Source organism: Tupaia chinensis, unplaced genomic scaffold (assembly GCF_000334495.1).
Source record: "Tupaia chinensis unplaced genomic scaffold, TupChi_1.0 Scaffold000320_2, whole genome shotgun sequence".
Lineage (NCBI taxonomy): Eukaryota > Metazoa > Chordata > Mammalia > Scandentia > Tupaiidae > Tupaia > Tupaia belangeri.
Window position 1 is genome coordinate 2,972,352 of NW_006159814.1, and position 15,116 is coordinate 2,987,467.

The 15,116-nt window shown below is 38.9% G+C and overlaps 2 protein-coding genes across 2 annotated transcripts in view; both read left to right on the forward strand.

Annotated features, from left to right (window-relative positions):
• The window catches only part of CLUL1 (clusterin like 1), a 19,000-nt gene extending 15,190 nt beyond the window's left edge, over positions 1-3,810 (forward strand). The window contains exons 5-6 of the mRNA XM_027773093.1: positions 2,044-2,258; positions 3,622-3,810. Of these exons, the coding sequence (XP_027628894.1) occupies positions 2,044-2,258; positions 3,622-3,810 (404 nt within the window). The remainder of the gene's footprint in view (positions 1-2,043; positions 2,259-3,621) is intronic.
• An 11,071-nt stretch (positions 3,811-14,881) lies between these two features.
• The window catches only part of TYMS (thymidylate synthetase), a 13,453-nt gene continuing 13,218 nt past the window's right edge, over positions 14,882-15,116 (forward strand). Inside the window, exon 1 of the mRNA XM_006151619.2 lies at positions 14,882-15,109. Within this exon, the coding sequence (XP_006151681.1) occupies positions 14,882-15,109 (228 nt within the window). The remainder of the gene's footprint in view (positions 15,110-15,116) is intronic.

The window sequence follows — 15,116 nt, forward strand, 5'->3', positions numbered from 1 at the left end:
AGACAGAGAGAGACAGAGAGACAGAAAGCGAGAAATCACCCCCCAGGGGGGATGGTCACGCCGCAATCCCTTCTCCTCCATTCTCCTCTCGGGATCATGGGCACGCACGCACACGCGCCCAGCGTGAGTTTTAAGCCACCAGGTCCAGGACGCGAACCACGGTCGACTACGTGGGAGTCCAGCGACATAGCCATTACACTAACTGCTGGTTCCCAAAAAGATGTTTTTATAACACACACACATAGTACAAAATACATAATATAATCAGTATATATCAGTTAATGGATACAATCTACATCAGAAAACAGCATAAACGCATTGTAAGTTGGTTGTGGTAAATGGTAAAATATAAAGAAAAGAAAGGCTATTCTAACATGGTCCCACAACATTTAAAACTTGTAGCATGCATTTTATCATAAATATACAAAGAATGATATAGTAAAAACCCATGTGTCTACCACTCAGATTATGAAATAAAACATTACAGAAGCAGATGAAGCTTCACTCCAACCCCTTCCATGCCATACTGCTTCACACCCTCAAAAAGAAACTGCTATTTTGAATTTGGTATTTATGATTTTTTCTTTGCTATTATCCTTTCTGTCAAAACAATTTACATCTCCATTGGACAAAAATAACTTACAATTTTCAATCCATAATTTACATCTAACCTCAAAGAATCTGGCCCTAATCAACAGTAAATAGTAAATCCAACAAAAGGCTATTTCCCTGGAGAATAAAGTGATCTTTGGGTGGACCTCTTAAACAATGCTTCAGCATAGCATTGGAAAGACATGCAACCATTGCCTGACTTCCAAGTTCTGGATAATTTTTCTTAACGATATAAATATTATTGGCTACATATTATTTTGCAACTTGGTTTTCACTTGTGTAGTTTGTGAGATTTAGCTATGTGAATACATATTCTAATTCATTGTTTTATGTTGGTCTGTGTAGGCATATCACAATTTATTTATTCATTCTTTACCTGAAATGCATTCAAGGCATATCCAAGGTTTTGCTATTTCAAATAATTCTCATACATGTTATCAAGCAATAATTTTGCCTCTTCAATCAACATTTGATTCATTCTTTGTTCTAAGATTAAGTACACAAGTAGAATAGTAACCTAATTTTGATAATCATAAGGCAAATAAAGTATTTTTTAAAACAACACAAATGATTTTTCCCCAATTTTAAGTGAATTCATTATAAGTGGTTCTTTTTCTCTTTTCCATATTGGTTACTACTAGTGGACATATACAAAGAGACTTCAAAAAAGTTCATAGAAAATACATACTGTGAAATAAGTATGCATGGATTTCAAATTTTTTGCACCATAACCAACTCATACTTTAATTTCATTTTTCTACTTCTCTTTTAAAGTTTTTGCCATAGGGCACATACACTTGCTGGAGAGGAGAGAGTCAGGGAGATACAGAGAGAGGGAGAGTGAGATTTCTCACCACCCATGGGGGATGGCCACACCACAGTTCCTTCTCTTCCATTCTCCTCTTGGGATTTTGGGCATGCCTGCATGTGCCCCACGTAATTTTTAAGCCACCAGGTGCAGGATGCAAACTATAAGCGGCCATGTGGAAGTCCAGCACCTTAAACACCACATCGCCTGCTGGCCCCTCTATGAACTTGTTTAAGTCCCCTTGGATACAATATCCAAATTCACAATAGCAGTTACCTTTTGAGGGGACACATAGATTATGATGTGGAAGGGTAATAGATAGGACTTCATCTGTTTTGGTCATTTTATTTTTCTTGGTATAGGTAATAGCCATGTGGAATTTACAAGTTCTGTCTCCAATCTAGTTTCTGTTACATAAAACCATGTAACTAATGATTAGACTAGATCTCTTTTGAAACTGATGTAGGCAATGTTAGTAAATACTCCAGAACCACAGGCATAACCTGGAAATTCTCATGAGCAAAGGACAAAATAGAATGTGTAAGGGCTGAAATTCAAGCCCATGTCACTGAACCCCAGGTTTCCATTAACTTTCTTTACCATTTGACTTTCTTTTTGGCTAGACTGTCCTGAGGTACCTCAGCTACACACAGAATTAGATGAGGCTCTTCAATTGGTCAACATATCCAACCAGCAATATGCCCAAGTTCTCCAGATGACCCAGCGTCACTTGGAGGACACCACATATCTAATGGAGCAGATGAGAGAGAAATTTGGCTGGGTGTCTGAACTGGTAAACCAGACATCAGGAATGGAGGACATCTTCAATTCAATGAAGGTAATGGTGAGACCCAACAGTCTATATAGAGACTATTTGTCCTCTCTTGATTTTTCTCTTAATACCTACTGTTTATGCTTGAACTTGGGAACAAGCTGGAGAAAGAGATTCAGGTTTCCATTTTGATTCTGCTCAGTTGACATGACTTGATATAATTCATGGTCTTTAGAAAACAAAGAGCACTATAAGAAAAATCAATTTAAAACATGAGATGCTTTCTAATTTGGAGATGGCTAATTCTGCTCATAGTTATAGGGCTATAAATGATAGAAATAACCTTGAAGAAACCTGGGCAATGTGGTTTCTAAGAGAGAAGATTGACAAGTAAGGCTATTTGAGTTCAAATTTAATTCTGAAACTTACTCACTAAGTAAGCTTGGGAAAGTTTCTTAACTTTCTAGGCCTTCACTTTTCCACCTGTAAATGTGAATGTTACTGGTTACCTCAGAATGCATGTCTTTCAAGTGATTAGTACAGGTTCCTTATACAAAGCAAGAATGCTGTAAATTATAACTATTGTTAGCTTTTGACAGAAAAAGCTGCAGTTATTTTGAGAAGTAAACATATTTATACATTAATCTTCACATACTGTAATCTTTGTCTTTTTTTAAGAGGTTTTTGCCTTAGGATATGTGCACTTGCCAGAGAGAGAGAAAGAGTGAGAGAGAAAGTGAGAAAGCAAGCCACGAGGTCCAAGACTTGAACCATAGACTGCCATGTGGGAGCCCAGCAAGGTAACCACTATGCCATCTTCTGGCCCACATATATTCTAATCTTAAATTACAACTGTGCAATGACTTTTATATTTAATCAATAACGCTTTTTGTATTACATACAACAGTGACTGGCTTTCTTTCCTGAAATATGTCCCCCAACATATACATTCGTGCACACGTACACACACACACACACACACACACAAACACACACACAATGCTAATATAGAAGTGCACTAGAGGGGAACCAGCAGTTAGCATAATGGCTATGTCGCTGGACTCCCACATAGTCGACCGTGGTTCGTGTCCCGGACCCGGTGGCTTAAAACTCACGCCGGGCGCGTGTGCGTGCGTGCCCAAGATCCCGAGAGGAGAATGGAGGAGAAGGGATTGCGGCGTGACCATCCCCCCTGGGGGGTGATTTCTCGCTTTCTGTCTCTATGTCTCTCTCTGTCTGTCTGGCGAGCGCACGCGCCCTACAGTGAAAATCTCTCCAAAAAAAAAAAAAAGAAAAGAAGTGCACTAGACTAGTGATTCCTGAGTGGGGGGGTGGTGTCCCTTAAAAAAATGCACTAATGTGATGTTAATTTAATATTAAATGTGGACTGGATTTAGTGATCTTTTACTGTATGATCTTTCTCCTATAGGTAGTTCCAAGTGTTCAGGAAGGAAATGTTTCAAAACAAGATGAAACAATGGTCAACTTAAGCATTCTGCCTTTTTCTAATTTCACCTTCAAGATCCCTCTTGAAGAAGGTTCTGGGAGTTCTAATTTCATTGACTACATGGTGGCAAAAGTTCAACAGCATTTTAAGGAACATTTTAAAGCTTGGTAAGCAGAGTGCCAATTAGAAACTCAAATGCTTTGTTGATGGGAATAGATAATCCACACAAGGAGAAAACAAAACTAGTTTTAAAATGCCTGGGAAATAGGTTCAATCTCATTAATAATAAAAACACATGAAAGCAGACAAGATTTTACTTTCTTTATATCAAGTTTGCAAATTAAAAAAAAAATTCTCCACAGGTACAGGCTCCATAGTCAAGTGATTAAGAGAACTTGATTTCACATGGCTGACTGTGGTTTAAATTTCAGCCCTTGGAGCTTGAAAAACAAACCAGGTGTGCGTGTATACATGCCAAGAATCCCAACAGGATGGAGAATTAGAGAGTGGATTGTGGTGTGATCATGCCCCATTGGGGGCTACTTTCTACTTCTCTTTCTCTCTCTCCTTCTCTCTCTCTGTCCGTTTCTCATGATCACATGCACCACTTAGCCATTAATTAAAAACAAAACCTTCACAGGCTGGCCCCATAGCATAGTGGTTAAGTGCTGTGTATAGGGAACTAGATCCCACATGGCTGACAGTGGGTCAAATCCAGCCCCAGCATATTGATAACCATGCTGGGCACTTGTGCATGCATGTCCCAAATCCAGACAGGATGGAGAAAAGGAAGAAAAAGGATTGAGGCATGACTATGTCCTGTTAGACAATGCTTTTTCTCTCTCTTTGGTGAACACTTTCATCCTCTGACAATTAAAAAAAAAAATCCTCACAAAATCCTGATAAAAATATGTTATGGGAATTCACATATGTTATTGGTTGGAACATAAAACCAGTTTTGTCTTTTTGAAAAGCTGTTTGATTCTGCATATCAAGAGCCATAATTTTTTTTATATATAATAATTTTACTTATGGGGAACCAGCAGTTAGCGTAATGGCTATGTCACTGGACTCCCACGTAGTCGACCACGGTTCGTGTCCTGGACCCGGTGGCTTAAAACTCACGCCGGGCACGTGTGCGTGTGTGCCCAAGATCCCGAGAGGAGAATGGAGGAGGAGGGACTGCGGCGTGACCATCCCCCCTGGGGGGTGATTTCTCGCTTTCTGTCTCTATGTCTCTCTCTGTCTGTCTGGCGAGTGCACGCGCCCTATAGCAAAAAAAAAAAAAAAAAAAAAAAAAAATGTCTCTCTGGAGAGTGCACACACCCTATAGCGAAAACCTCTCCAAAAAAAAACAAAAAAGGAAAAAAAATAATAATTTTATGGAAGCAATCCTAAGGAACAAGTCTAAATTCAATTAAAAGCTTCCTCTCTGAGATTTATATTTGTAAAATTATGTCAAAAAGTAGAATATTAAAAATAATTGTAATGTCTAAAAACAAGAGAGTGGTTGAGGTACAAGATTATAGGAACTACTCATCAGTAGGTGATGAGACTCAAAAATTTGCATCCAGTTCTTTCTGAGTTATATTCACCACATTATATGACTTCTTGTTAGGACACCTGTTCAAAAAAAATCAAGATTCAAAAATCTTGGTAATATTACAGATCTCAAAGAATAATTAAATTTTAATTCTAAGTTATTCATAGGGGACCTTGCTAGTAGGTCACCATCAATGTATAATTAAGAAGTCACTAAATTTCTATTCTCTCTCCACCTTTGTGGAAACTTTTTTTTTTTTTTAAGTTATCTCAGTCAAACAACCAATATCTTTTTAGCATCTACTACATTAAGGAATAGGACCCAGGTACCATGGAGAAGAAAATGAGTAGTTTGGTAAGATTCTGTCCCAGAGGAGTTTCCTATCCACCAGGGGTCCAAGACAGACAGACCCATAACAATACTGCAAGGCAGGCTTTGTGAGGCCATAGTGGGGGGTTGGGGAGCTGAGAGGACTCCTCACTTTCCAATAAGGGAGAAATATCTGAGTTGGAGATGATTATTTTTTTTTTTTTTTTTTTTAATTTCTTTCCCAGTGCCTTCAATTCCCTCCTATCCTTTCTCTGTTTCTTCTTTTCCCCACTCCCCTCATCTTTCTCTATTCTTTCTTAAAAACACAAAACTGTGGATGTGGATGTACCAAGACATATATAACCAAACTGTGAAGGTAGGATGTTAGAATATTCAGAAAAAGAAGACAGAGTGAGCAAGTGGGGTAAGAAAGAGGGAAGAGTCTAGGTATTGGGGCTATTTGGGTGGGCCTGTTAAATTGGTCTCTCCCACTAGGAGGCCTTTAGCTTAACCTCTGTCCAGGAACCTCTACTCTTTGTAAATTTGGGTTCTTTCTTGAATTACAAACAACTAAGAGCAACCTACAATATCAAAGGGGAAGCAGGCAACCATGACTGGGACAGGGCAGGAACCAAGTCATTCAAGAGTCTGTGAGGTGGGAACCCATGGACTGCTTCTGAGCACAAGCAGCTGTAGTGGTTTTCTGTCCTCAGGTCACACCATACAAGATCCTCCACGCAGGAAAGCATCTGAATGGCCTGGGGTGGGCGGGGGGGGGGGGGGGCGGGGGGGGGGGGGGGGGTGCTGTGTGTCTACCTCTAAAAGGGGAGAGTACAGTCTTGACTGACAGTCCCAACACACATTTCTTTATCTGGGTAACCTCTGAGTCATCAACAGATCTGGGTTCAAACTGTCACTTCTTCAGGGATGTCAAGTACCCTCTGACCTCAAAGCTGGCGCTTCCTTTCATGCATGATCATAACATTGAACTCTTGTAATTTTACATTTGCTCATGCGGACTTTGGGCGATGTCTGTCTACACTGCTAGACCATACCAATGTCTGTAAGGGTAGGCATTATTTTTGATTTTTGCTCTCCACTTTTTTCCCAGGCCTAGGATCAGACCCTCAGTATCTGCTAGGTAAATTAATGAACAAATGCATGTGTGAATGCAAAGAACACGAGAATAGTACTAGATAGAGATGGACAGCAAAGATTGGAAGAGGCCAGGGGATTTTGTGCACTCACCAGAGAGACAATGAGAGAGAGGGAGAAAGCACTCCTTCAATGAGGCAGGGTCATGCCACAATCTCTTTTCCTCCAGCTCTCTATTTTGCCAAAGTTCTAGGTATGTACATGTACCTGGTGTGTTTTTCAAGTCTCTGGGGATTAGAAATGGGACCAGCCATGTGGGATCTAGTTCCCTTAACCACTATGCTATGTGATCAGTCTCATTTTATTCATGAGAATGAACATTCTTCCAAGTTTGTTTGCTAACTGAATTTTTTCATTTGTGTATTCTATTCCATGTAGTGAGTACAATTTTGTCAGTGTTCTAATTAGATCAATGTAGCAGGATCTCTAACCTGCCAAAGGAGGGGGAAAAAAAAAAAAGACCAAAATGCTAAGGGAAAGAAAAACAGGAAAGATAGTAGAAAAGAACTACTCTTGGGCATTTTCAATCAATGTAAACATTTGTTAGGCATCTTAGCTACAGGTATGTACCTTGCTAAAACATGAATTCCAGTTGTAATGGGTGAAACATATTTAGAATCTTTTTCAGGAATCTTTTATCTAGTAATCTAGTGTTTGAAGTCCCTGATGTTCCTGATTGTTTTGTCATTTTTTTTCCCTAGTCCAAATTTTCATACCTGTCAGCAATGGGGTCAACAGTTTCAGTCTGTAACTATGGCTTGCATATCTTGAGCACTTAAAAGCTTCTGCTGATGGGTTTTTACCATTATCATCATTCTGAAAGGCCCCACAAAATTTTGTTGAACTAAGTAATGAGTCATGAGTAACAAGTTTATTGAGCAAACACTGTGTACACATAGAATACAGAATAAACACTTTATTTTCATGGCAGGGGAAGTAACTATTTTAGACATTCAGCCAACCAGGAGAACTCTGAAGATTTCTTCAAACTGTGATTTTACAAATATCCATACATAAGGATTTTCCATTAATTTGTTCTATGTTCACTTTTCCAAAGCCCAAGAGTATTTATTCTATAACCCATTCTGAGCTTTTACTCTAAAGAAAAAACAATATACATTCTATCTATAAGTAATGTATTAGAGTTTTTATTATTGCTTTTTTTTTTTTTTTTAAGGTAAGAAGATCTAATGAATCCTATATCCAGCAGGTAGGATTACCTTTCCAGCTGAGACCTGAAAATCCTGAAATACATAAGCATAATGCAATAAACAGAATTGCAGGAAAGTATGTTAGTTGTACATTATGAAATATTGTACTGTTAATCTACTTAGGTCGAATGGCAGTTTAATAACAGCTACTCAAATCTGGTTAAAATTTAAAGTCCTTCTTTAAAGAGTCAAATGTACCTATGTACTGTATTCTGTGGTTCTTCAGTAGCTCTTCGTATATTAAACAAATATTAAATCACCTTGGTGTGCATGTTCTTATTTGTACAAACATGTCACTTATTAATTATGGGTTCTTCCTTCAATTTGCTTTTAACTTAAGGTATAACTGACTTTTTGAAAAAAAATCTGTAATTCATTTCTTTTTTTAAGTAAAGACTAACGGCTTCTGCATAGTTTTGGTTGATTGTTTTAGCTTGCTGTGGATCATGTGTGCTCGCTGGAGATATATATATATATGGAGAGAGAGAGAGAGAGAGAGAGAAAGTGAGACTTACCCCCTAGAGGATGGCCATACCTTAAGTCCCTTCTCCTCCATTCTCCTTCAGGGAATTTGGGCATGCACAGATATATGACCTGCATGTTTTTTTAAGCTGCTGGATCTGGGACTTTAACCACATAGTTGGCTATGTGGGATACAGCACCTTAACCAGCATAATGCCACCTGGCATAGTTTGTTTTTATCGTGTTAAAATATACGGCATAGGGAACCAGCAGTTAGCATAATGACTATGTCACTGGACTCCCACGTAGTTGACCGCGGTTCGCATCCCGGACCCAGTGGCTTAAAACTCACGCTGGGCACATGTGCGTGTGTGCCCAAGATCCCGAGAGGAGAATGGAGAAGGGATTGTAGCGTGACCATCCCCCCTGGGGGGTGATTTCTCGCTTTCTGTCTCTCTGTCTCTCTCTGCCTGTCTGGTGAGTGCACGTGCCCTATAGTGAAAATCTCTCCAAAAAAAATACGGCATAAAGTTTACCATTTTAAGTGCCCCCCCCCCCAGCTTTTTTTTTTAGGTTTTTGCCAGAGGGAACATGTACTCACTGGAACAAGACAGAGAGAAGGAAAATGAGAAATCACTCCTGAGGGGGGATGGCCATGCCACAGTCCCTTCTCCTTTATTCTCCTCCTGGGATTCTGGGCATGCACGCACACACACCCACCATGAGTTTCAAGTGTCAGGTCCAGGACTTGAGCCACATTTGGCCATGTGCGAGTCCAGTGCCTTTAACCACACTACCTAATGTCCCCCCACTTGAACCATTTTCAAGTGTACAGTTATGGAGCATTAAGTGCATTCTCATTGTTGTGCAAACATCACCACCATCCACTCCAGAACTTTGTTCATTTTTCCAAATCAAAACTGTACCCACTAAACACTAAGTCCCCATTTCTCCTGCCCCTCGACCCTAGCAACTAACAATTGTCTATGAATCTGACTACTTTGGATATCTCATTTAAGTGGAATTACTTGCTATTTATCCTTTTGAGACTGGTTTATTTCACTTAGCAAAATATGTCCTTAAGATTTCTCCATGTTGTTGCCTATGTCAGAATTTCCCTCTTTTTTAAGGCTGAGTAATATTTCATTACATGTATATACCACCTTTTGCTTATCCATTCATCCGCTGGTGAACACTTGGGTTGCTTCCACATTTTGGCTATTGTAAATAATGCTATTTTGAACATGGCTATACTGAATAGTTTCTTTAAAAATATATATATATTTTATTTGACTTTATTTAATATTATTATTTTCCAGTTTAATCAGAGAGAGGTGGGGATGGGGAGTGAGAAAGCAAGCCACCAGGTTCAGGACTTGAACCTTGGTAAGCCATGTGGGAGTCTAGCACTTTTAACCACGCCACCTACCAGCCCCAAATAGTTTTTTTAAGTCAACATGATAGTGCTCTTTTTCAGCAGGGCCATACATACTTCATGGAAAACACAATCATAGTTCAAGTCCCAGACCTGGTAGCTTGAAACTCGTGCCAGGCACATGTGCATGTTTGCCCAAAATCCCAAGAAAAGAATGGAGAAGGGATTGTGGCATGGCCAGCCCCCTGGGGGGTGATTTCTTGCTGTGTCTCTCTGTCTCTCCCACGAGCACATGTGCCCTATAGCAAAAATTCCTCTCTCAAACTACCACCCCCCAAAAAATAAACATTTCCTGTTACCCTTTACCTAATTTAAAAAATCTTTTTGAGAGTTTGTGAGAGTTGGTTGGGTAAAGAAAAAAACGGTGTTTTTTCTAGACCTATAATCTCCAGATTTTTTCCTCTATCATACTACCTCAAAGGAAACTAAAAAAGTTATGCACACTCTTACATGACATTTTTCAATATAAGTTGAAAGAATAGCAAATTTTAATTTTCCTATGCATTGTAAATATTGGCATTTGAAAAGGAAAACTATTATGTCCCTCTTTATGATTATACCAAAATGGAGTTTAAAAATCACAATAATTTGATTCCTAGTATCATCCCTTTAAACAAATATACCAAGAAAATTTTCTTCAACAGTGAGAAATTTTATTTAATTCCAATTTCTCCATAAACTTTTTTTTTTTTTGAGAGGTTTTTGCTATAGGGCGCGTGTGCTTGCCAGACAGACAGAGAGAGACAGAGAGACAGAAAGCGAGAAGTCACTCCCTAGGGGGGATGGCCATGCCACAATCCCTTCTCCTCCATTCTCCTCTTGGGATCTTGGGCACGCATGCACATGTGCCTGGCATGAGTTTAAGCCACCGGGTCCGGGACTCGAACCGTGGTCGACTATGTGGGAGTCCAGTGACATAGCCATTACGCTAACTGTTGGTCCCCTCCATAAACTTTTTATACAGATAATTTTTATTGTAACTTATGATTTACAGATAATCATTACACATCTTTGTAGTGTAGAGAATAATCTTTAAATTGATGTATATAGTATATAATAATCTATGTATATAGATATGAATATATTCACCACCTTCAATATTTAACATTATATTACTCTTTAAATGGATGTATATAATACATTTATATAATAATAGTATATAATAATCTATGTATATAGATATGAATATATTCACCACCTTCAATATTTAACATTATATTACACTGTGAACATTCAGAACCCTCTCCATTGGTTATTCTGGAAGTATGTATTGAATTGTCTATGATGTTCTTGACTGTGAAATACAGTTCCAAAAAAATTTGATTAAAAATCAGACAACAAAGTCTCATAAATTAATGAGGATGGATTTTTGAAAATAAAGATATTATTAACATAGCCAGTGAAGGAAGAATTTGTGATTTTCATGTAGAGGACTGTGGGAGATAAGAGTTTATAATCTGAAAAGATCTGTGGTATCATTGGTCCAGTTAGGTAAAAATTATACCTAACAACAGCTCATTAGGAAGAGACAGAAAAAGAAAATTTTTAATCACTCACTGTGAGTTCTTATAAGACAACAGTACTGTACTATGCATAAAGAAATAAGTCCTCAAGCAAAAACAGAACAAAATTGGGAAGAGATGTTTAAAAGTGAATACATGGTAAAGTCAGTGATTTGGTGACTTAGGGGCTTTACAATATTCTTGGTTTTAGCCTTCTTTAAATTCATTCCAAAGAAAGACTCAGCTACTCGGAACATTTTGGGCTCTTCCTCTGTTATCTAGTTTTATACAATGAGCAATGGTTACAATAAATAAATAAACTGAAACCTGTGGAGACAACTGTCTATTAAATAATTGGTGAATTTTACTTAAACCTGCTTGTGTGTTGAATAGCTGAATCTGCATTTTTAGCCTTTTAGTAGAGAAATTTAATCCTGACATTCAATGTCATTACGGATATGTGTGAACTTATCCTTTTCTTCTAGTTGTTTTGTGTCCTCTTACTTCTATTTATGTCCCTTTAACTTTCCTGGCATTATATTCCCTTAAGTATTTCCTAAAGAGCTGGTTTAGTTTTGGCAAATTCTTTCAGTGTTTGCTTATCTGGGAGTGATTTTATTTCTCCTTCCCATTTGAAGGATAATCATATCAGGTATAATACTCTTGGCAAAAATTGTGGGTTTTTTTTTTCAGCATTTTTAATGTGTCTTCTTCCCTTGCCTGCATTGTTTCAGTTGTGAGGTCCAATGTTAGTTTTGTAATTTCGTGTTTCTCTCTTGCTATTTTTGGAAAGCTGTCTTTGACTTTGATTTTTTACCAATTTGGCTATACCGTGGAGAGGATCTTCTTTCATTTATTTTGTGTCCTTTGCATTTCCTGGATTTTGATGTCCACATGCCTCTGTAAATTTAGAAAGTTTTCAGCTAATATATCATTTGCTATGTCTTTGCCTGTCTCTTCCTCTTCTGGAATTATTGCCTTTGCCTATTATGTGGTTATTTGGCCATTTAATAGTGTCTAGGACTTCCCATATATTGTCCTGATTTTTAATGGTTTCCATTTTTTTCAGTTGCTTGGACTAAATTGGAAGTTTTGTCTTCAAGATCAGAGATTCTTTTTTCTGTTTGGTCTAATCTGCTGTTGATAGTTTCAAGAGAGGTTTTTATTTCCTACATCTTATTCTTTAACTCTAGAAGTTCTAGGTTCTTTTTCAAGGTGTCTGTCTCTTTATGGAGTTCCTCCTTCGAGTCATGGAAGAATTTTCTCATCCCTTGGAATTGGTTTTCTGTTTTCCCTTGCATCTCACTGATGTGTTACAATGAATATTCTGAATTCGTTTTCTGATATTTCTGTAATCTCTTAGTTTTATTCATCACTGGTGAAGAGTTATGATGTTCCTTTGTGGGAGGAGGTATTTCTTGGTTTCCTTCTATTTCTTGAGGCTCTGTTTCAATGTTTAGTTATCTAGTAATATAGTCAATCCTTCCTACTTCTATGGAGTCTGTTTCTATAGCTGTGTGTGCATGCCCTTCCCTGTGGTGTGCACCAGTTCTGTGCCAGTTTTTCTCCTCTACTATGGATGGGAGTGTGGAATCCAGAGTAGGAGTTTGGAGTTCAGGTTTTCAAAGCAGAGTTTCTCTCTTTTTTATACTATGGAGGTTGTGTGGAGAGAATTCCTCGTGTCCTATCTTTGAGTGTTTGATTACTGCATAGAAAGCTTCTCTGCTCCCAAGGTGGAAAGAGGTTGAGTAGAGAGGTAGAATGTAAGGTGGTAGACTAGTTTGTGTGGTGTGGGCCAGAGCAGCCCCTTCTCCCTCACAGCAGGCTGGGCTGAGATTCCCTAATGAGCTCAAGCCAGTTGACTTGGGTCTTTCTATTGCTTCTGGACCAGTGAAGGGCAGAACTGCATCAGCATACATGGTACAACAGTTTCTCTTGTCTATCCCTTCTGTCTCTGGGATCTCAGGAACCCTGTGTTGGTTTTTTGAGGCTGTAGCAAGGCTGCAGCAGCTCCTCCTCCCTCATAGCAGGCTGGGTAAGGGTTCCTGATGAGCTCAAGCCAAGCTGCATCAGCTTCCCTGTTGCTCCTTCTATCTCTTCTGTCTTTGCTCTCCATAAACTCTTATTTTCAGCCCAACTTTAACGTATTTTTATGTTTACATATCTTGTATTCAAGATAAACACTTAATTTAAAAAATTAAAAATTTCCTGTGACAGATGACCTTTTCTTTTGGAGAGGTTTTTGCTATAGGGCACATATACTCTCCCAAGAGAGACAGAGAGACAGAAAGTGAGAAATCACCCCCTAGGCAGGATGGCCGGGCTGTAATCCCTTCTCCTCCATTCTCTCTGGATCTTGGGCACGCACACACATGTGCCCAGCGTGAGTTTAGCCACTGGGTCTAGGACTTGAACTGTGGTCTACTACATGGGAGTCCAGCGACGACAGCCATTATGCTAACTGCTGATCCCACCTTTTAAAAATTATTATTATACTGGTAGGAAGGAGAGTTGGGAAAGTGGAAGAATCTAGCTTGATTTAGGAAAGGCTAGTCTAGTTTATTGGTGAATTAAATACATTAAAAATATTTGCTATCGTGTAACCCAATGCACTTAAACTTTCTATGGTCCTTGTGTGCACTCACACAACCAAATGTCAATAGTACCAATTTTCCAACTACAAGGCTTGTGAATGTTTCTGGAAACAATTCTTATTAAGTTTTTGTTTTTTCCCTCCAATGAACCCAAATGGGGAGCTATTTTGTATACTATCGTTGTGATTCAATTTATCTTGTAAAAGCTTTGTTCCACATAAAATCACACATTGTTTTAGTTCACCAGACGAGTTAGGACAGAGGAAAGCAATTTATCAATGTCCCAGCAGGATCTGTTTTCCTGTCAAAAAAATTTTAAACTTAAATCTGAGTACATTTTAGCAAAAAGTCTCAGATTCTTGGAAAGACAATAACCATGAGATAATCAAAGAGGAATAAAACAAACAAACAAAAAAAAGGTTTATTTTTAGAGAATTGCAGGATCAAGTGTTTAGTAAGTAGCATCAGAGTCCACATCTTATTCTTCACAACCCCAAATACAGCAAAGAAAAATAAAAAATGTGTGTCTACTTCGCTCAATAACAAGCTCTTGGTGTAAAAAAAGACCTCTGCTTGGGACCAGCAGTTAGCATAATGGCTATGTCGCTGAACTCCCATGTAGTCGACCGCGGTTCGAGTCCTGATCTGTGTCTTAAATTCACGCCGGGCGCATGTGCGTGAGTGCCCAAGATCCCGAGAGGAGAATGGAGAAAAAGTAATTGCGGTGTGGCCATTCCCCTTGTCCCTCTGGTGAGTGCAGGCACACTATAGCAAAAATTCTCTCAAAAAAAAAAAAAAAGAAAAAAAGAAGACCTCCGGTTTTATGTACAACACATATAATAGTACATTTTAAACTCGTTATCAAATAATTCCCACTCATTGGAGTTTACATTATAAATATTTCATTAAAACTTTAAAATGTGGTATTAAACACTTGAAAGCCTCTGGCGGTCACTAACCAGGTAAAAAAGCTGCTTTCCATACGTTCCAGCTGCGGGCCTTCAGTGAGGATTGGAAGAAAATGGAAACACATGTCGTTTGCATACCCCCTCGGAGGTGTGAAACATCTCATCGAACAGGTTTGCTTGTTTGAAGGTTGCAGGACGGTATGGGGTCGTCCTAGGCTTCCCCATTTTCAAGAAGGGTCCCGTCCACCCGACCAGCTCGTCCAAAGCTCTGAGGGGTTGCAACCAGATGAGGCTACCGGGTTGCAGACGGTCCGGAAGGAGGGCAGCTGCGCGCGCTCCCGGGAGCCCAGGGCGCGGG